Source organism: Salvelinus fontinalis, chromosome 13 (assembly GCF_029448725.1).
Source record: "Salvelinus fontinalis isolate EN_2023a chromosome 13, ASM2944872v1, whole genome shotgun sequence".
In the NCBI taxonomy this organism is placed as follows: domain Eukaryota; kingdom Metazoa; phylum Chordata; class Actinopteri; order Salmoniformes; family Salmonidae; genus Salvelinus; species Salvelinus fontinalis.
The window spans coordinates 994,023-1,015,813 of record NC_074677.1 but is presented as its reverse complement, the minus strand read 5'-3'; the positions used below and the strand labels follow the sequence as shown (position 1 = coordinate 1,015,813).

The 21,791-nt window shown below is 46.1% G+C and overlaps 1 protein-coding gene across 1 annotated transcript; it reads right to left on the bottom strand.

Moving 5' to 3' along the window:
* Positions 1–5,918: 5,918 nt before the first annotated feature.
* On the bottom strand, positions 5,919–20,120 carry LOC129867899 (superoxide dismutase [Cu-Zn]-like). The gene is made up of 4 exons (XM_055941372.1): positions 19,964–20,120; positions 11,218–11,384; positions 7,012–7,129; positions 5,919–6,706 (listed from the first exon to the last, which is right to left on the bottom strand). Exons 1-4 carry the CDS (start codon positions 20,033–20,035, stop codon positions 6,599–6,601), a joined length of 465 nt encoding a protein of 154 aa, XP_055797347.1. The 5' UTR covers positions 20,036–20,120; the 3' UTR covers positions 5,919–6,598.
* Positions 20,121–21,791: the final 1,671 nt, after the last annotated feature.

Genomic DNA, 21,791 nt, shown 5'->3' with positions numbered 1-21,791 from the left:
CTGGAGCGTCAGCATAGGGAGGAGATCAGCCTGGAGCGTCGGCATAGGGAGGAGATCAGCCTGGTGCGTCAGCATAGGGAGGAGATCAGCCTGGTGCGTCAGCATAGGGAGGAGATCAGCCTGGTGCGTCAGCATAGGGAGGAGATCAGCCTGGTGCGTCATCATAGGGAGGAGATCAGCCTGGTGCGTCAGCATAGGGAGGAGATCAGCCTGGAGTGTCGGCATAGGGAGGAGATCAGCCTGGTGCGTCAGCATAGGGAGGAGATCAGCCTGGTGCGTCAGCATAGGAGATCAGCCTGGTGCGTCAGCATAGGGAGGAGATCAGCCTGGAGCGTCAGCATAGGGAGGAGATCAGCCTGGAGCGTCAGCATAGGGAGGAGATCAGCCTGGAGCGTCAGCATAGGGAGGAGATCAGCCTGGAGCGTCAGCATAGGGAGGAGATCAGCCTGGTGCGTCAGCATAGGGAGGAGATCAGCCTGGAGCGTCAGCATAGGGAGGAGATCAGCCTGGAGCGTCAGCATAGGGAGGAGATCAGCCTGGAGCGTCAGCATAGGGAGATCAGCCTGGAGCGTCAGCATAGGGAGGAGATCAGCCTGGAGCGTCAGCATAGGGAGGAGATCAGCCTGGTGCGTCAGCATAGGGAGGAGATCAGCCTGGAGCGTCAGCATAGGGAGGAGATCAGCCTGGAGCGTCAGCATAGGGAGGAGATCAGCCTGGTGCGTCATCATAGGGAGGAGATCAGCCTGGAGCGTCAGCATAGGGAGGAGATCAGCCTGGTGCGTCAGCATAGGGAGGAGATCAGCCTGGAGCGTCAGCATAGGGAGGAGATCAGCCTGGAGCGTCAGCATAGGGAGGAGATCAGCCTGGAGCGTCAGCATAGGGAGGAGATCAGCCTGGTGCGTCATCATAGGGAGGAGATCAGCCTGGAGCGTCAGCATAGGGAGGAGATCAGCCTGGAGCATCGGCATAGGGAGGAGATCAGCCTGGAGCGTCGGCATAGGGAGGAGATCAGCCTGGTGCGTCGGCATAGGGAGGAGATCAGCCTGGTGCGTCGGCATAGGGAGGAGATCAGCCTGGAGCGTCGGCATAGGGAGGAGATCAGCCTGGAGCGTCAGCATAGGGAGGAGATCAGCCTGGAGCGTCAGCATACGGAGGAGATCAGCCTGGAGCGTCAGCATAGGGAGGAGATCAGCCTGGAGCGTCAGCATAGGGAGGAGATCAGCCTGGAGCGTCAGCATAGGGAGGAGATCAGCCTGGAGCGTCAGCATAGGGAGGAGATCAGCCTGGAGCGTCAGCATAGGGAGGAGATCAGCCTGGAGCGTCAGCATAGGGAGGAGATCTGGCAGCTGTAGTGTGCAATGAACCATTTTGAGGACAACCAGGAACTGTCCAGCAGTCAATAACCGGCTAAAAACGCAAGACCTGCAGAAGATGCTACGTGAGTTAAGGGCAGGCATTTCTCAGCCACCACCATCCACTCTACAAAGAGTCCCAGAAAACCCCAGCACCAAGCCAACAGCCTAATCAGAACCCAACGACCAACCAACGCACCAACCCAGTTGACCCCCTCCCATCCCCCATCTCACGGCCTGTAATTACTCCCGTCACTCCTGCCATCCTCCACAGACCTGACGAGAAACCAGATATTATATTCATGGGAAGTTAATATAATATATCAGCATAGGGAGGAGATCAGCCTGGTGCGTCAGCATAGGGAGGAGATCAGCCTGGTGCGTCGGCATAGGGAGGAGATCAGCCTGGAGCGTCGGCATAGGGAGGAGATCAGCCTGGTGCGTCAGCATAGGGAGGAGATCAGCCTGGTGCGTCGGCATAGGGAGGAGATCAGCCTGGTGCGTCGGCATATACGCAGTACCGAAGAGCCCTCACTGCTGCTCGATCATCCTACTTTTCCAACCTAATTGAGAAATAAAACAATGCAAAATGTATTTGATACTGTCGCAAAGCTAACTAAAAAACAGTAGGAATAAGGAATCCCTAGGATAGGATAAAGTAATCCTTCTGACCCCCCCCCCTTAAAAGAGTTAGATGCACTATTGTAAAGTGGCTGTTCCACTGGATGTCATAAGGTGAATGCACCAATTTGTAAGTCGCTCTGGATAAGAGCGTCTGCTAAATGACTTAAATGTAATGTAAAATGTAATGTATTCCCCAAGAGCAGTGATAAATTCATGAACATCTTTGAAGAAAAGAGCCTGGTTCCTCTTTAGGTTACTTCCTAGGTTTCTGCCTTTCTAGGGAGTTTTTCTTCGCTACCACGTCTGCATTGCTTGCGGTTTTAGGTTGGATTTCTGTATAAGCACTTTGTGACGTCTGCAGATGTAAAAAGGCCTTTATAAATACACTGCTCAAAAAAATAAAGGGAACACTTAAACAACACAATGTAACTCCAAGTGAATCACACTTCTGCAAAATGACCTCCAGCAGGCCACAAATGTGCATGTGTCTGCTCAAACGGTCAGAAACAGACTCCATGAGGGTGGTATGAGGGCCCGACGTCCACAGGTGGGTGTTGTGCTTATAGCCGAACACCGTGTAGGACGTTTGGCATTTGCCAGAGAACACCAAGATTGGCAAATTCGCCACTGGCGCCCTGTGCTCTTCACAGATGAAAGCAGGTTCACACTGAGCACGTGAGCACATGTGACAGACGTGACAGAGTCTGGAGACGCCGTGGAGAACGTTCTGCTGCCTGCAACATCCTCCAGCATGACCGGTTTGGCGGTGGGTCAGTCATGGTGTGGGGTGGCATTTCTTTGTGGGGCCGCACAGCCCTCCATGTGCTCGCCAGAGGTAGCCTGACTGCCATTAGGTACCGAGATGAGATCCTCAGACCCCTTGTGAGACCATATGCTGACACATGCACATTTGTGGCCTGCTGGAAGTCATTTTGCAGGGCTCTGGCAGTGCACCTCCTTGCACAAAGGCGGAGGTAGCGGTCCTGCTGCTGGGTTGTTGCCCTCCTACGGCCTCCTCCACGTCTCCTGATGTACTGGCCTGTCTCCTGGTAGCGCCTCCATGCTCTGGACACTACGCTGACAGACACAGCAAACCTTTTTGCCACAGCTCGCATTGATGTGCCATCCTGGATAAACTGCACTACCTGAGCCACTTGTGTGGGTTGTAGACTCCATCTCATGCTACCACTAGAGTGAGAGCACCGCCAGCATTCAAAAGTGACCAAAACATCAGCCAGGAAGCATAGGAACTGAGAAGTGGTCTGTGGTCACCACCTGCAGAATCACTCCTTTTTTGGGGGTGTCTTGCTAATTGCCTATAATTTCCACCTTTTGTCTATTCCATTTGCACAACAGCATGTGAAATTTATTGTCAATCAGTGTTGCTTCCTAAGTGGACAGTTTGATTTCACAGAAGTGTGATTGACTTGGAGTTACATTGTGTTGTTTAAGTGTTCCCTTTATTTTTTTGAGCAGTGTATATATCTACAGGACCAGTCAAAGTTTGGACATATATGTATGTATGTATATTTGATTTGACCCACTACTACCTCTGTTGATTCAGAGGTAGTAGTGTACTCTACCAAGTATGGTCTATCTACAGACCGCAGACTGGTGTGGCTTGTAGTCACGATCGACTACTCACCGCGCCCACCAAGTAGTGTCACGCGAGAGTTGGGTTCAACAGGGTCTAGCTGCAGCAGATATTTAGCGTTGCGTTAGCTCGCCAGTGGGCGTGGCGTTAGCTCGCCAGTGGGCGTGGCATTTACTCGCCAGTGGGCGTGGCATCAGCTCGCCAGTGGGCGTGGCGTTAGCTCGCCAGTGGGCGTGGCATCAGCTCGCCAGTAATGCTTGTATTGACGTAATGCTAGTGTGTGCGGCGTGTAGTGACGTAATTATGCCAATGGACAGTTGGCACGGCGTGTAGTTACGACAGTCCGCGGATATTATTCAAACCTACCAGTCAAAGCTCAACATCGCCCTCTAGGATCAGAAATCAGGCACTGATCATCCTCTCACTATCAGCATCTAAATATATACACATCCTCTCCATTGCATGATAAGAAATAACAGACCAGGTGAAACCTAAGCTAGTCTAATGATGAGCTTCTTTGCACCATATCGTTTCAATTGTCAAGTCTCTTCCCGTTGAATTCTTGGAAAAACTGTCATTGCCCAGTTCCAACTTATACAGAAAATGTGGTTTTAATTACCATAAAAATACACCCGAATTGAATGAGAATTACACACTGTCGATGAGGCCCCAGAAAATGGATTTTTAAGCAATTGAGATACAGATTTGGCGTGTGACTGGACAGTGGAGTGGCGCCATCTAGAGGCACCAAACAACACTACCACTTGACAGGCACAATCTCCTGTGGTCTTCCTGTTAGACGTTACCGTCAGTCAGCAACATCACGGTCAACAACCCTGGGTGAGATGCAGTCGACATAATGTTAGCGCACACGTTCACTCTCCATTCAACAAATGAGACCGTTTTCACTGGGTCGTGTATTTCAGCGAAGGCTTACTCCGAAGTCTTCAGAAAGAGATTTTTCAATCTGTTGAGTAATAACCTTCCCAGCATACCTTGCAGCCCTCTACTACAACTGTCCTTATATAGTCTCACGTGGCCATCCTTCCAAATCTCCTCCACTGGACGTGAAGCCCGGAGATTTAGGCTAACGACCCGGGACAAGCCCGGAGATTTAGGCTAACGACCCGGGACAAGCCCGGAGATTTAGGCTAACGACCCGGGACAAGCCCGGAGATTTAGGCTAACGACCCGGGACAAGCCCGGAGATTTAGGCTAACGACCCGGGACAAGCCCGGAGATTTAGGCTAACGACCCGGGACAAGCCCGGAGATTTAGGCTAACGACCCGGGACAAGCCCGGAGATTTAGGCTAACGACCCGGGACAAGCCCGGAGATTTAGGCTAACGACCCGGGACAAGCCCGGAGATTTAGGCTAACGACCCGGGACAAGCCCGGAGATTTAGGCTAACGACCCGGGACAAGCCCGGAGATTTAGGCTAACGACCCGGGACAAGCCCGGAGATTTAGGCTAACGACCCGGGACAAGCCCGGAGATTTAGGCTAACGACCCGGGACAAGCCCGGAGATTTAGGCTAACGACCCGGGACAAGCCCGGAGATTTAGGCTAACGACCCGGGACAAGCCCGGAGATTTAGGCTAACGACCCGGGACAAGCCCGGAGATTTAGGCTAACGACCCGGGACAAGCCCGGAGATTTAGGCTAACGACCCGGGACAAGCCCGGAGATTTAGGCTAACGACCCGGGACAAGCCCGGAGATTTAGGCTAACGACCCGGGACAAGCCCGGCGATTTAGGCTAACGACCCGGGACAAGCCCGGCGATTTAGGCTAACGACCCGGGACAAGCCCGGCGATTTAGGCTAACGACCCGGGACAAGCCCGGCGATTTAGGCTAACGACCCGGGACAAGCCCGGCGATTTAGGCTAACGACCCGGGACAAGCCCGGCGATTTAGGCTAACGACCCGGGACAAGCCCGGCGATTTAGGCTAACGACCCGGGACAAGCCCGGCGATTTAGGCTAACGACCCGGGACAAGCCCGGCGATTTAGGCTAACGACCCGGGACAAGCCCGGCGATTTAGGCTAACGACCCGGGACAAGCCCGGCGATTTAGGCTAACGACCCGGGACAAGCCCGGCGATTTAGGCTAACGACCCGGGACAAGCCCGGAGATTTAGGCTAACGACCCGGGACAAGCCCGGAGATTTAGGCTAACGACCCGGGACAAGCCCGGAGATTTAGGCTAACGACCCGGGACAAGCCCAGAGATTTAGGCTAACGACCCGGGACAAGCCCAGAGATTTAGGCTAACGACCCGGGACAAGCCCAGAGATTTAGGCTAACGACCATAAAAAAAAAACAGCAACATAAAAACCACCAAGGATTAGTGACAAGGTATTTTTATTGGGCAGCTTTGTACACACTGATCTTGGGTGTGTCTGAAAAAGGCACCCGATATAGTTAGCTACCCACCTAGTTCACTACTTTGACCCTACTGGCCCTGGGCATAAGTAGTGAACTACATTAGGAAGCCATTTGACACCTAATGTATAATCAATGCTTACAGCTTCCATACTCGACGTTGTGACAGCGTAGAAGAATAAACCCGTACTTTTACAGACAGAAGCAACAAAGCTAGGACCAATGTGTACAGACAACAGTCTAAATATATATCCGCCCCCCCCCCCCAAATCAACCCCTAGCCACAACCACCTAGTGCACTTCATTAGATCTGTCCTCAACGTCAATGTCCCAGCTGTGTCCCAGAGTTAAAACCCTCAGAGTCCAGCACTCCTTCAGAGGGGAGTTTTCCCCAAAACATCATCTTCACCACTAAAGTCGATGGGCAAAATGGGACAAAGAATTCTCTTAACCCTGCAGACAATCTTTGTTTTTGGGAAAGCCATCAGTCAGATGTCCATGAGTTGCCGTACAGGTTTAGGTAGGGGGATAGGGTGGATGTGGGGGGGGGGGGGTTAAGACTTTACAGAGCTTCCAATAGGGTCGGGGTGGTCTTCAAGACGTGGCTAGTGGTTCCCGTGCTCCTAGTAGGGGGCAAAGTGTTTACTGGGTAATTCCAATAACACCACAGGCCTGGCGACCGCCAGCGTTGCCCGTCTTCAGACTCTCCTCGTTGCCTCCTTTGCCCAGGTCATCGGCTTTCTCATGGATCTATCGGTATAGAGGAGATAGAGGTTGGAAAAGATAGTAAAACACCAAAGAGAATGAAAGACAGTGAGAGGGGAGATGGGGCGAGAACTGGGCTGTGTTCACTTGGAGAACTTTGAGCATTTCCTCACATTTCCTGCCTAGTGGACACAACATACAGCTACCTCATTTCCTGCCTAATGTACACAACATACAGCTACCTCATTTCCTGCCTAGTGGACACAACATACAGCTACAGGTTCCTTCCATTTCCTGCCTAGTGGACACAACATGTAGCTAGCTACGAGTCAGGCAATGTCTGTTCTTACCACCATGGTCCTGCCGATGATCGAGTGGGGTCCAGTGAGAGTCAGTATCTTGTCCTGGATGTTGATCTTCGCCACACTGTCGGCTCCTGCAGTCACGTTGCCAAGGTCCCCTACGTGCCTAGCAACACAGTGACAGAACAACTGGTCAGAGGAGAGACGGCTGTTCAATAGTTTAACCCCTACGTGCACATTGTAGCAAAACAAACAGACTGACATTTCTAAACCACTTCACCCCCCCTACGTAGATCTAGTCAAACACTACACCCGCCTCTCCCTAGTTATGCCTAGTTATTTTTTAAGAATGCCTTCCTCACCATCTTGAATAAGCATGCCCCATTCAAGAAATTTAGAACCAGGAATAGATATAGTCCTTGGTTCACTCCAGACCTGACTGCCCTTAACCAACACAAAAACATCCTGTGGCGTTCTGCATTAGCATCAAATAGCCCCCGTGATATGCAACTTTTCAGGGAAGCTAGGAACCAATATACACAGGCAGTTAGAAAAGCCAAGGCTAGCTTTTTCAAGCAGAAATTTGCTTCCTGCAACAAACTCTAAAAAGTTCTGGGACACTAAAGTCCATGGGGAATAAGAACACCTCCTCCCAGCTGCCCACTGCTCTGAGGCTAGGAAACACTGTCACCACCGATAAATCCACGATAATTGAGAATTTCAATTAGCATTTTTCGACGGTTGGCCATGCTTTCCACCTGGCTACCCCTACCCCGGACAACAGCACTGCCCTCCCCTCTGCTACTCGCCCAAGCCTTCCCCATTTCTCCTTCTCCCAAATCCAGTCAGGTGATGTTCTGAAAGAGCTGCAAAATCTGGACCCTTACAAATCAGCTGGGCTAGACAATCTGGACCCTTTCTTTCTAAAACTATCTGCTGAAATTGTTGCAACCCCTATTACTAGCCTGTTCAACCTCTCGTGTCGTCTGAGATTCCCAAAGATTGGAACGCAGCTGCAGTCATCCCCCTCTTCAAAGGGGGGGGACAATCTTTACCCAAACTGCTACAGACCTATATCTATCCTACCCTGCCTTTCTAAGGTCTTCGAAAGCCAAGTCAACAAACAAACAGATTACCGACCATTTCGAAACCCACCATACCTTCTCAACTATGCAATCTGGTTTCAGAGCTGGTCATGGGTGCACCTCAGCCACGCTCAAGGTCCTAAACGATATCTTAACCGCCATCGATAAGAAACAATACTGTGCAGCCGTATTCATTGATCTGGCCAAGGCTTCCGACTCTGCCGATGTGGTGATTGACAGACTGAACAGCCTTGTTTTCTCAAATGATTGCCTCGCCTGGTTCACCAACTACTTCTCTGATAGAGTGCAGTGTGTCAAATCGAAGGGGTCTCTGGCAGTCTCTATGGGGGTGCCACAGGGTTCAATTCTTGGGCCGACTTCTCTATACATCAATGATGTCGCTCTTGTTGCTGGTGAGTCTCTGATCCACCTCTATGCAGACGACACCAATCTGTATACTTCTGGCCCTTCTTTGGACACTTAACAACCCTCCAGACGAGCTTCAATGCCATACAACTCTCCTTCCGTGGCCTCCAACTGCTCCTAAATACAAGTAAAACTAAATGCATGCACTTCAATCGATCACTGCCCGTACCTGCCCGCCCGACTAGCATCACTACTCTGGACGGTTCTGACTTAAAATATTTGGACAACTACAAATACCTAGGTGTCTGGTTAGACTGTAAACTCTCCTTCCAGACTCACGTCAAACATCTCCAATCCAAAATTAAATCTAGAATTGGCTTCCTATTTCCCAAACAAAGCCTCTTTCACTCATGCTGCCAAACATACCCTTGTAAAACTGACCATCCTACCGATCCTTGACTTCGGCGATGTCATTTACAAAATAGCCTCCAACACTCTACTCAATAAATTGGATGCAGTCTATCACAGTGCCATCCGTTTTGTCACCAAAGCCCCATATAGTATCCACCACTGCGACCTGTACGCTCTCGTCAGCTGGCCCTCGCTACATATTCTTCACCAGACCCACTGGCTCCAGGTCATCTATAAGTCTTTGCTAGGTAAAGTACACCCTTATCTCAGCTCGCTGGTCACCATAGCAGCACCCACCCGTAGCACGCGCTCCAGCAGGTATATCTCACTGGTCACCCCCAAAGCCAATTCCTCCTTTGGCCGCCTCTCCTTCCAGTTCTCTGCTGCCAATGACTGGAACGAACTACAAAAATCTCTGAAACTGGAAACACTTATCTCCCTCACCAGCTTTAAGCACCAGCTGTCAGAGAAGCTCACAGATCACTGCACATAGCCCATCTATAAGTAGTCAAAACAACTACCACTTCCCCTACTGTATTTATTCATTCATTTAGCTCCTTTGCACCCCAGTATTTCTACTTTGCACATTCATCTAATGCAAATCTACAATTCCAGTGTTTTACTTGCTATATTGCATTTACTTTACCACCATGGCCTATTTATTGCTTTCACCTCCCTTATCTCACCTCATTTGCTCACATTGTATATAGACTTATTTTCTACTGTAATATTTACTATACGTTTGTTTATTCCATGTGTAACTGTTGTTGTTTGTGTCGAACTGCTTTGCTTTATCTTGGCCAGGTCGCAGTTGTAAATGAGAACTTGTTCTCAACTATCCTACATGGTTAAATAAAGGTGAAATAAAATAAAAATAAATCTAGCTTGTCCTGCATTGCATATAATCGATGCGGTGCCTGTTAATTTCTCATTGAATCACAGTCTACTTCAACAAACGGGTGATTTAACAAGCGCATTGGCAAAAAAAGCACTGTCGTTGCATTAATGTACCTAACCATAAACATCAATGCCTTTCTTAAAATCAATACACAAGTATATATTTCTAAACCTGCATATTTGGTTAATACTGCCTGCTAACATGAATTTCTTATAACTAGGGAAATTGTGTCACTATTTAGACTTATGGATGCCACCCGTTAGATAAAATACAGAACGGTTCCGTATTTCACTGAAAGTATAAACATTTTGTTTTCGAAAACATAGTTTCCAGATTCGACCATTTTAATGACCAAAGGCTCGTATTTCTGTGTGTTATTACGTTATAATTAGGTCTATGATTTGATAGAGCAGTCTGACTGAGCGGTGGTAGGCAGCAACAGGCTCGTAGGCATTCATTTAAACAGCACTTTCCTGCGTTTTGCCAGCAGCTCTTCTACTGTTTATGACTTCAAGCCTATCAACTCCCGAGATGAGGCTGGTGTAACCGATGTGAAATGGCTAGTGAGTTAACGGGGTGCGCGCTAATAGCGTTTCAAACGTCACTCGCTCTGAGACTTGGAGTAGTTGTTCCCCTTGCTCTGCATGGGTAACGATGCTTCGAGGGTGGCTGTTGTCAATGTGTTCCTCGTTCGAGCCCAGGTAGGAGCAAGGAGAGGGACGGAAGCTATACTGTTACACTGGCAATACTAAAGTGCCTATCAGAACATCCAATAGTCAAAGGTATATGAAATACAAATGGTATAGAGAGAAATAGTCCTATAATAACTACAACCTAAAACTTCTTACCTGGGAATATTGAAGACTCATGTTAAAAGGAACCACCAGCGTTGATATATTCTCATGTTCTGAGCAAGGAACTTAAACGTTAGCTTTTTTACATGGCACATATTGCACTTTTACTTTCTTCTCCAACACTTTGTTTTTGCATTATTTAAACCAAATTGAACATGTTTCATTATTTATTTGAGGCTAAATAGATTTTATTGATGTATTATATTAAGTTAAAATAAGTGTTCATTCAGTATTGTTGTAATTGTAATTATTACAACAAAATTAAATTTAAAAAATCTGCCGATTAATCGGTATCGGCTTTTCTTGGTCCTCCAATAATCAGTATCGGTGTTGAAAAATCATAATTGGTCGATCTCTAATTAAAACAGAGATATCCCTCAAATGGTGCTGCCCACGCGGTCACTGAAGCCATTATGGTACAGATCCAAAGACGAGTTCCCCCTTCTACTTAACTAGTGATACGCCCAGACTCACCTGACATCATCGTCGGGACCTCCGTGGGTCTTGCTGTGGGGGTTGAAGCGGGGTAACTCCACTAGTGATAAGCCCAGACTCACCTGACATCATCGTTGGGACCTCCGTGGGTCTTGCTGTGGGGGTTGAAGCGGGGTAACTCCACTAGTGATAAGCCCAGACTCACCTGACATCATCGTCGGGTCCTCCGTGGGTCTTGCTGTGGGGGTTGAAGTGGGGTCCTGCACTCAGACAGCCGTTGGTGTTGTCTCCGAAGGCGTGGACGTGGAAGCCATGTTCCCCCGGGGTTAGACCTGCGATCTCCCCGGTCAGCATCACTGGACCATCGTCACCCTGATAACAAAGAGACACGCGTCAGTTGACCTGCAGAAGACCACCGGGTGACCTGCAGGAGACCACCGGGTGACCTGCAGGAGACCACCGGGTGACCTGCAGGAGACCACCGGGTGACCTGCAGGAGACCACCGGGTGACCTGCAGAAGACCACCAGGTGACCTGCAGAAGACCACCGGGTGACCTGCAGAAGACCACCGGGTGACCTGCAGGAGACCACCGGGTGACCTACAGGAGACCACCGGGTGACCTACAGGAGACCACCGGGTGACCTACAGGAGACCACCGGGTGACCTACAGGAGACCACCGGGTGACCTGCAGAAGACCACCGGGATAGAGAGAGGGGACAGGAGATACAGTGGAACCACAGAGCACACACACATTGAAGACACAGATGGACAGTCAAACACTCAGGGGGTAACAATTAAGACTACAGAATGGGGTTTGAAATGAGGTGTCAAAATCATGTGTCCGGATTGGGAAGACCGTTGCAATTAGCATATCAATGAGCCACACAGACAGCGTGGTGAAGAATACGCAGCAGCGCCTCTTCAACCTCAGGAGGCTGTAGAAATCCGGCTTGTCACCAAAAAACAATAACTTCTACAGATGCACAATCGAGAGCATCCTGTCGGACTGTATCACCGCCTGGTACGGCAACTGCTCCGCCCACAACCGTAAGGCTCTCCAGAGGGTAGTGAGGTCTGCAGAACGCATCACCGGGGGCAAACTACCTGCCCTCCAGGACACCTACACCACCCGATGTCACAGGAAGGACAACAAGATCATCAAGGACAACAACCACCCGAGCCACTGCCTGTTCACCCCGCTATCATCCAGAAGGCGAGGTCAGTACAGGTGCATCAAAGCTGGGACCGAGAGACTGAAAAACAGCTTCTATCTCAAGGCCATCAGACTGTTAAACAGAAATCACTAACATTGAGTGGCCGCTGCCAACATACTGACTCAACTCCAGCCACTTTAATAATGGAAAAATGTATGTAATAACTGTTTCACTAGTCACTTTAAGCAATGCCACTTTATATAATGTTTACATACCCTACATTACTCATCTCATATGTATATACTGTACTCTATACCATCTACTGCATCTTGCCTATGCCGTTCTGTACCATCACTCATTCATATATCTTTATGTACATATTCTTTATCCCTTTACACTTGTGTGTATAAGGTAGTAGTTGTGGAATTGTTAGGTTAGATTACTTGTTGGTTATTACTGCATGGTCGGAACTAGAAGCACAAGCATTTCGCTACACTCGCATTAACATCTGCTAACCATGTGTATGTGACCAATAACATTTGAGTTACACTGGAATAGCACCTACAAAACCAAGAAGTGTAGCTAGCCGTTACGCTACTTCTGACATTTTTTGAGGGAGCAACTGTCAACGACACAGTCCGTTGTCCACACGCCTTTTTCAGGCAAACTTTGCTTTGTTTTTTGACAGTAGACCAACACACCAGACCAGGTTGAAGGGGAAATGAAAATGAGCGCCAAGGCAGAATGACTCTAGCCTGGTCCCAGATCTGTTGCTGCTACTGCCTACCGTTATTGTCAAGCCAACGTTGCCAACTAATCCATAAGGAGTGGGCGAGAGAGCAGAAACTGACTGGCACTCGGCTAAAAAAAAATACTGCCTCTTCATCTGTAACGACGTTACAAGCAGAGCGGTAGTGGTAGCTAGTAGTAGTAGGTAGTGTTAGCTAGTAGTAGTAGGTAGTGTTAGCTAGTAGTAGTAGGTAGTGTTAGCTAGTAGTAGTAGGTAGTGTTAGCTAGTAGTAGTAGGTAGTGTTAGCTAGTAGTAGTAGGTAGTGTTAGCTAGTAGTAGTAGTAGGTAGTGTTAGCTAGTAGTAGTAGTAGGTAGTGTTAGCTAGTAGTAGTAGTAGGTAGTGTTAGCTAGTAGTAGTAGTAGGTAGTGTTAGCTAGTAGTAGTAGTAGGTAGTGTTAGCTAGTAGTAGTAGTAGGTAGTGTTAGCTAGTAGTAGTAGTAGGTAGTGTTAGCTAGTAGTAGTAGTAGTAGGTAGTGTTAGCTAGTAGTAGTAGTAGTAGGTAGTGTTAGCTAGTAGTAGTAGTAGTAGGTAGTGTTAGCTAGTAGTAGTAGTAGTAGGTAGTGTTAGCTAGTAGTAGTAGTAGTAGGTAGTGTTAGCTAGTAGTAGTAGTAGTAGTAGGTAGTGTTAGCTAGTAGTAGGTGTAGGTAGTGTTAGCTAGTAGTAGGTGTAGGTAGTGTTAGCTAGTAGTAGGTGTAGGTAGTGTTAGCTAGTAGTAGGTGTAGGTAGTGTTAGCTAGTAGTAGGTGTAGGTAGTGTTAGCTAGTAGTAGGTGTAGGTAGTGTTAGCTAGTAGTAGGTGTAGGTAGTGTTAGCTAGTAGTAGGTGTAGGTAGTGTTAGCTAGTAGTAGGTGTAGGTAGTGTTAGCTAGTAGTAGGTGTAGGTAGTGTTAGCTAGTAGTAGGTGTAGGTAGTGTTAGCTAGTAGTAGGTGTAGGTAGTGTTAGCTAGTAGTAGGTGTAGGTAGTGTTAGCTAGTAGTAGGTGTAGGTAATGTTAGCTAGTAGTAGGTAGTGTTAGCTAGTAGTAGGTAGTGTTAGCTAGTAGTAGGTAGTGTTAGCTAGTAGTAGGTAGTGTTAGCTAGTAGTAGGTAGTGTTAGCTAGTAGTAGGTAGTAGGTAGTGTTAGCTAGTAGTAGTAGGTAGTGTTAGCTAGTAGTAGTAGTAGGTAGTGTTAGCTAGTAGTAGTAGTAGGTAGTGTTAGCTAGTAGTAGGTGTAGGTAATGTTAGCTAGTAGTAGGTGTAGGTAATGTTAGCTAGTAGTAGGTAATGTTAGCTAGTAGTAGGTAGTGTTAGCTAGTAGTAGGTAGTAGGTAGTGTTAGCTAGTAGTAGGTAGTAGGTAGTGTTAGCTAGTAGTAGGTAGTAGGTAGTGTTAGCTAGTAGTAGGTAGTAGGTAGTGTTAGCTAGTAGTAGGTAGTGTTAGCTAGTAGTAGGTAGTAGGTAGTGTTAGCTAGTAGTAGTAGTAGGTAGTGTTAGCTAGTAGTAGGTAGTAGGTAGTGTTAGCTAGTAGTAGGTAGTAGGTAGTGTTAGCTAGTAGTAGTAGTAGGTAGTGTTAGCTAGTAGTAGGTAGTAGGTAGTGTTGGCTAGTAGTAGTAGGTAGTGTTGGCTAGTAGTAGTAGGTAGTGTTGGCTAGTAGTAGTAGTAGGTAGTGTTGGCTAGTAGTAGTAGTAGGTAGTGTTGGCTAGTAGTAGGTAGTGTTAGCTAGTAGTAGGTAGTGTTAGCTAGTAGTAGGTAGTGTTGGCTAGTAGTAGTAGGTAGTGTTAGCTAGTAGTAGTAGGTAGTGTTAGCTAGTAGTAGTAGGTAGTGTTAGCTAGTAGTAGTAGGTAGTGTTGGCTAGTAGTAGTAGGTAGTGTTGGCTAGTAGTAGTAGGTAGTGGCTAGTAGTAGTAGGTAGTGTTTAGTAGTAGTAGGTAGTGTTTAGTAGTAGTAGGTAGTGTTAGCTAGTAGTAGTAGGTAGTGTTAGCTAGTAGTAGTAGGTAGTGTTAGCTAGTAGTAGTAGGTAGTGTTAGCTAGTAGTAGTAGGTAGTGTTAGCTAGTAGGTAGTAGGTAGTGTTGGCTAGTAGTAGGTAGTAGGTAGTGTTGGCTAGTAGTAGGTAGTAGGTAGTGTTGGCTAGTAGTAGGTAGTAGGTAGTGTTAGCTAGTAGTAGGTAGTAGGTAGTGTTAGCTAGTAGTAGGTAGTAGGTAGTGTTGGCTAGTAGTAGTAGGTAGTGTTGGCTAGTAGTAGTAGGTAGTGTTGGCTAGTAGTAGTAGGTAGTGTTGGCTAGTAGTAGTAGTAGGTAGTGTTGGCTAGTAGTAGTAGTAGGTAGTGTTGGCTAGTAGTAGGTAGTGTTAGCTAGTAGTAGGTAGTGTTGGCTAGTAGTAGTAGGTAGTGGCTAGTAGTAGTAGGTAGTGTTAGCTAGTAGTAGTAGGTAGTGTTGGCTAGTAGTAGGTAGTAGGTAGTGTTGGCTAGTAGTAGGTAGTAGGTAGTGTTGGCTAGTAGTAGGTAGTAGGTAGTGTTAGCTAGTAGTAGTAGTAGGTAGTGTTAGCTAGTAGTAGGTAGTAGGTAGTGTTAGCTAGTAGTAGGTAGTAGGTAGTGTTAGCTAGTAGTAGTAGTAGGTAGTGTTAGCTAGTAGTAGGTAGTAGGTAGTGTTGGCTAGTAGTAGGTAGTAGGTAGTGTTGGCTAGTAGTAGGTAGTAGGTAGTGTTGGCTAGTAGTAGGTAGTAGGTAGTGTTAGCTAGTAGTAGGTAGTAGGTAGTGTTAGCTAGTAGTAGGTAGTAGGTAGTGTTGGCTAGTAGTAGTAGGTAGTGTTGGCTAGTAGTAGTAGTAGGTAGTGTTGGCTAGTAGTAGTAGTAGGTAGTGTTGGCTAGTAGTAGTAGTAGGTAGTGTTGGCTAGTAGTAGGTAGTGTTAGCTAGTAGTAGGTAGTGTTAGCTAGTAGTAGGTAGTGTTGGCTAGTAGTAGTAGGTAGTGTTAGCTAGTAGTAGTAGGTAGTGTTAGCTAGTAGTAGTAGGTAGTGTTAGCTAGTAGTAGTAGGTAGTGTTGGCTAGTAGTAGTAGGTAGTGGCTAGTAGTAGTAGGTAGTGTTAGCTAGTAGTAGTAGGTAGTGTTAGCTAGTAGTAGTAGGTAGTGTTAGCTAGTAGTAGTAGGTAGTGTTAGCTAGTAGTAGTAGGTAGTGTTAGCTAGTAGTAGTAGGTAGTGTTAGCTAGTAGTAGTAGGTAGTGTTAGCTAGTAGTAGTAGGTAGTGTTAGCTAGTAGGTAGTAGGTAGTGTTGGCTAGTAGTAGGTAGTAGGTAGTGTTGGCTAGTAGTAGGTAGTAGGTAGTGTTGGCTAGTAGTAGGTAGTAGGTAGTGTTAGCTAGTAGTAGGTAGTAGGTAGTGTTGGCTAGTAGTAGTAGGTAGTGTTGGCTAGTAGTAGTAGTAGGTAGTGTTGGCTAGTAGTAGTAGTAGGTAGTGTTGGCTAGTAGTAGGTAGTGTTGGCTAGTAGTAGTAGGTAGTGGCTAGTAGTAGTAGGTAGTGTTAGCTAGTAGTAGTAGGTAGTGTTAGCTAGTAGTAGTAGGTAGTGTTAGCTAGTAGTAGTAGGTAGTGTTAGCTAGTAGTAGTAGGTAGTGTTAGCTAGTAGTAGTAGGTAGTGTTAGCTAGTAGTAGTAGGTAGTGTTAGCTAGTAGTAGTAGGTAGTGTTAGCTAGTAGTAGTAGGTAGTGTTAGCTAGTAGTAGTAGGTAGTGTTAGCTAGTAGTAGTAGGTAGTGTTAGCTAGTAGTAGTAGGTAGTGTTAGCTAGTAGTAGTAGGTAGTGTTAGCTAGTAGTAGTAGGTAGTGTTAGCTAGTAGTAGTAGGTAGTGTTAGCTAGTAGTAGTAGGTAGTGTTAGCTAGTAGTAGTAGGTAGTGTTAGCTAGTAGTAGTAGGTAGTGTTAGCTAGTAGTAGTAGGTAGTGTTAGCTAGTAGTAGTAGGTAGTGTTAGCTAGTAGTAGTAGGTAGTGTTAGCTAGTAGTAGTAGGTAGTGTTAGCTAGTAGTAGTAGGTAGTGTTAGCTAGTAGTAGTAGGTAGTGTTAGCTAGTAGTAGTAGGTAGTGTTAGCTAGTAGTAGTAGGTAGTGTTAGCTAGTAGTAGTAGGTAGTGTTAGCTAGTAGTAGTAGGTAGTGTTAGCTAGTAGTAGTAGGTAGTGTTAGCTAGTAGTAGTAGGTAGTGTTAGCTAGTAGTAGTAGGTAGTGTTAGCTAGTAGTAGTAGGTAGTGTTAGCTAGTAGTAGTAGGTAGTGTTAGCTAGTAGTAGTAGGTAGTGTTAGCTAGTAGTAGTAGGTAGTGTTAGCTAGTAGTAGTAGGTAGTGTTAGCTAGTAGTAGTAGGTAGTGTTAGCTAGTAGTAGTAGGTAGTGTTAGCTAGTAGTAGTAGGTAGTGTTAGCTAGTAGTAGTAGGTAGTGTTAGCTAGTAGTAGTAGGTAGTGTTAGCTAGTAGTAGTAGGTAGTGTTAGCTAGTAGTAGTAAGTAGTGTTAGCTAGTAGTAGTTGTAGCAGCAGCGTTAGTTGGTAGCAGTAGCGGCAGCTGCTAGCGACGGTGGCTGGCAGTGGCGGATGGCAGCTAGCAGTAGCGTTACTTGTAGGTATTGTATGACAGGCAGCACTAGCAATTAGCCTGCATTCACCTCAACAATTTACCCTGCTTACAAAATAATTTGGCTATCTAAATCGATGATTTACAAAGAGGGCTTAAGGGAAAATGCAAGATTAGGACTGGACTGGTATCAAAAGGCAGCCAACTGATTGTATGGCTAGTTGTAGCTAGCGAGCGTTAGGTACTTCTAGCACGTAACATTAGTAGCAAGATACATTTTGCTTGACTGGCTAACCAAACTCCCTGCAGTGGCCAAACGCTATGCCACGCACAAGGACGTACATTTATTCTCTACAATGAGTCTGTATAGGAGTAGCTACCGCCCAACGATTTCTAGAATGAAAATCCATTCTAGAGCGTCTGATTGGTCCCAGAAATAGATGGGTTGGGCCAGTGCCAGAACATGTGGATAAAGCAGCATTTGATATTCTGATTGGTTAGAGATGATCCAATCACTGATGGATTTTATCAAAACGAAGTGTTTTACATCAGTCAGTGCTATACAGAATCCTTGGGACATCCCTACCATAAAACTTAACCAAGATAGACCACAGCCTGTAATATCAAATGGGAACAAAATTAACCAAGCACAAACTAGCAAGATACTATTGGCCAGTTCTAACATGCATCTGCATATTCCCATTAAGGAACACCTACTCTGAAGTGCACATGTGCAGTAACTCACTTCCTTTGCACTCCTAAATCTAGCAATTTTAAAACTTTGGCAAAGGGTAAAGTCTACAACAACAAAAATGGAGTCCACTGTTCATAACAGATTCTAGTTTAAGGAAGAGAACTGTACTGAGATTTTTTTTTACATCGTTGAGAACATGTGCAGAATATCGGCCAAAATCCTTCCCCTTCCAACTTCTCCCACTTCCGGTCACTGGGCATCCGCCCACTACCATATTTGGTAGTGAGTGTAAACACCAAATAGATGGTTGACATTTATCCACCCGGTGAAATATCCGTTTCATTGTTAGCCCCTACACCATTTTAAAATCAAACTTCAATGGAGGGGTCGTCCCAAGGATCCCAGATTGCACGGACCTTGACGTCCCACTAACGACTTCATGATGGCAGTCTCCTGTCCTCTTCAAAACACCTGCTAGTGTCAGACATACACGACACGATGTTGGCGTCCCAGAGGAATGTACGGGGTGAAATCCTATGGTCTAGGATCTGCAAAATAGGGACTCGCGTCGTTTGAACGGGTCAAGGCCGCACTAATAGATGTTCCGTACCACAGACCCCTGTCGGATGTCGCGATAACTTTCTAACAGGTCAGAAATGTTGGTCGTGCATGTTGTAGGATGAGCAGAAGTACAACGCGACTGGGCAAGGACTACGGCTAATAGCCAATGAGCAGCATGTGAGACCAAAGCAACATACACCGTGTGGACAAACGCCACTGCCTTGTCAATGGACGAGTTGGTTTTACATAGCCCGGTGCCCCAGTTAGGCAGTTTCATATTTTAGGCCATGTATTTCTATTTAACGAGGCAAGTCAGTTAAGAACACATTCTTATTAACAATGCCGGCCTATGAACAGTGGGTTAACTGCCTTGTTCAGGGGCAGAACGACAGATGTTTACCTCGTCAGCTCAGGGATTCAATCTAAATCCAATGTATTTATAAAGCCCTTCTTTACATCAGCTGATATCTCAAAGTGCTGTACAGAAACCCAGCCTAAAACCCCAAACACCAAGCAGTGCAGGTGTAGAAGCACAGTGGCTAGGAACCTAGCAACCGTTCTGCACATAAGCAGCTCACTGTTGTCGTGTCGACATGTTTTCTCCATGACAACCGAGACCCGCAGGATCAACTAGGAACCTAGCAACCGTTCTGCACATAAGCAGCTCACTGTTGTCGTGTCGACATGTTTTCTCCATGACAACCGAGACCCGCAGGATCAACTAGGAACCTAGCAACCGTTCTGCACATAAGCAGCTCACTGTTGTCGTGTCGACATGTTTTCTCCATGACAACCGAGACCCGCAGGATCAACTAGGAACCTAGCAACCGTTCTGCACATAAGCAGCTCACTGTTGTCGTGTCGACATGTTTTCTCCATGACAACCGAGACCCGCAGGATCAACTAGGAAACCGTCCTGGGGTTGAGGATGGACAGAATTAAAGCTTTAGGTCAAAGGACATCGAGAAAATGACAACACGTCCAAGTTGTAACCTGAGTTAGCTCTTAACGGTAGTTAAAACAACGTTGCATAAATTCCCTGGAAGGGTTTTTGATTAAAAACAAGCTAGCTAGCCGTCCTACCTAGCTAGCCGTGCTAAGTTTGTCGTCATGTTAAACGGATTTGTAAATGAACGCTAGCTAACTGATAAGGCCAGCCGCAGACAGTCAGGTGTGCCAAATGCATATGTTCTGCAAAGTCAAAATGCAGGCTTGTATTTATCCGATTACCGACATACTTTACCTCCTGCTCAAAGTATACGGTCCCGGTAACTTCACCGGTTCCTTTCAGCACGCAAACAGCCTTCAGCACCATCTCTGCAATTTCACAAAGTCCGTGTGTCACAGAAAGACATCAAGTGCGAATGCAGAGCTTTAGTAACGTTAGAGGGTTAATTTGTTCCAATCAGCGGCCAGGGGATGGGTGAGCAGAGATCTGATTGGCAGGCGAGGACACTACCGGAACTGCGCAGTAACGCAGATTCAACCGAGATAAACTTCTATTAACATACCGCACATCAGAGAATGGTCTAGTGGCGTTTTTGAATATGAATGAATCTCGTCTATAAAAATGTGTTATTATGTGTCTCCGTAGGTTAGAAATCACGTGGTTCAAAAAAATGTACATCCAATCTACAACTGACCAGCTCAAACAGTTGTCACTGGTCAAATGTATCATTTCAGAGGCTTTTATCCCAAGGCTCTGCTATAGACTAGCGTCCTGTCCACTACAGAAACAGGAGATAGGCTCCTGCCATTGCTCCTTTGCACCCCAGTATTTCTACATTGCACATTCATCTACTGCACGTCTACCATTCCAGTGTTTTAATTGCTATATTGTAATTACCTCGCCACCATGGCCTATTTATGGCCTTACCTCCCTTATCCTACCTCATTTGCACACACTGTATATAGACTTTTTCAACTGTATTATTGACTGTATGTTTGTTTATTCCATGTGTAACTCTGTGTTGTTGTATGTGTCGAACTGCTTTGCTTTATCTTGGCCAGGTCGCAGTTGTAAATGAGAACTTGTTCTCAACTGACCTACCTGGTTAAATAAAGGTGAAAAACATATTTTTTAATTTTTTAAATGAGCTGGTCTGGCTCAGATGAAGCTACTTTATCACACGTTACTTTACAGTTCTATACAGTATGAAAGGGGCACACAGGTATCAAACCCACACCACCAGTGTTGTAAAACAGGGACAGGAATAAGCTATTTATAGTGTGCGGATGAGGAAATTCTTTGTCAATATATTCTGTCTGTATTGTTTGTCTCTATTCTGTCTGTATTGTTTGTCCCTATTCTGTCTCTATTGTTTGTCTCTATTCTGTCTCTATTGTTTGTCTCTATTCTGTCTCTATTCTGTCTCTATTGTTTGTCTCTATTCTGTCTGTATTCTGTCTCTATTGTTTGTCTCTATTCTGTCTCTATTCTGTCTGTATTGTTTGTCTCTATTCTGTCTGTATTGTTTGTCTCTATTCTGTCTCTATTCTGTCTGTATTGTTTGTCTATATTCTGTCTGTATTGTTTGTCTCTATTCTGTCTGTCTTGTTTGTCTCTATTCTGTATTGTTTGTCTCTATTCTGTCTCTATTCTGTCTGTATTGTTTGTCTATATTCTGTCTGTATTGTTTGTCTCTATTCTGTCTCTATTCTGTCTGTATTGTTTGTCTCTATTCTGTCTCTATTCTGTCTGTATTGTTTGTCTCTATTCTGTCTGTATTGTTTGTCTCTATTCTGTCTCTATTCTGTCTGTATTGTTTGTCTCTATTCTGTCTCTATTCTGTCTGTATTGTGTGTCTATATTCTGTCTGTATTGTGTGTCTATATTCTGTCTGTATTGTTTGTCTCTATTCTGTCTCTATTCTGTCTGTATTGTTTGTCTATATTCTGTCTGTATTGTTTGTCTCTATTCTGTCTGTCTTGTTTGTCTCTATTCTGTATTGTTTGTCTCTATTCTGTCTCTATTCTGTCTGTATTGTTTGTCTATATTCTGTCTGTATTGTTTGTCTCTATTCTGTCTCTATTCTGTCTGTATTGTTTGTCTCTATTCTGTCTCTATTCTG

What these genes read in the sequence shown, in the direction of transcription:
- LOC129867899 (XM_055941372.1), bottom strand. Translation starts at nt 20,035, where the DNA reads ATGGTGCTGAAGGCTGTTTGCGTGCTGAAAGGAACCGGTGAAGTTACC. An exon ending in CCGTATACTTTGAGCAGGAG is followed by an intron (nt 11,385 to 19,963) that starts GTAAAGTATGTC and finishes CTTTGTTATCAG; the next exon opens with GGTGACGATGGTCCAGTGAT. An exon ending in TCATCGGCAGGACCATGGTG is followed by an intron (nt 6,707 to 7,011) that starts GTAAGAACAGAC and finishes CTATACCGATAG; the next exon opens with ATCCATGAGAAAGCCGATGA.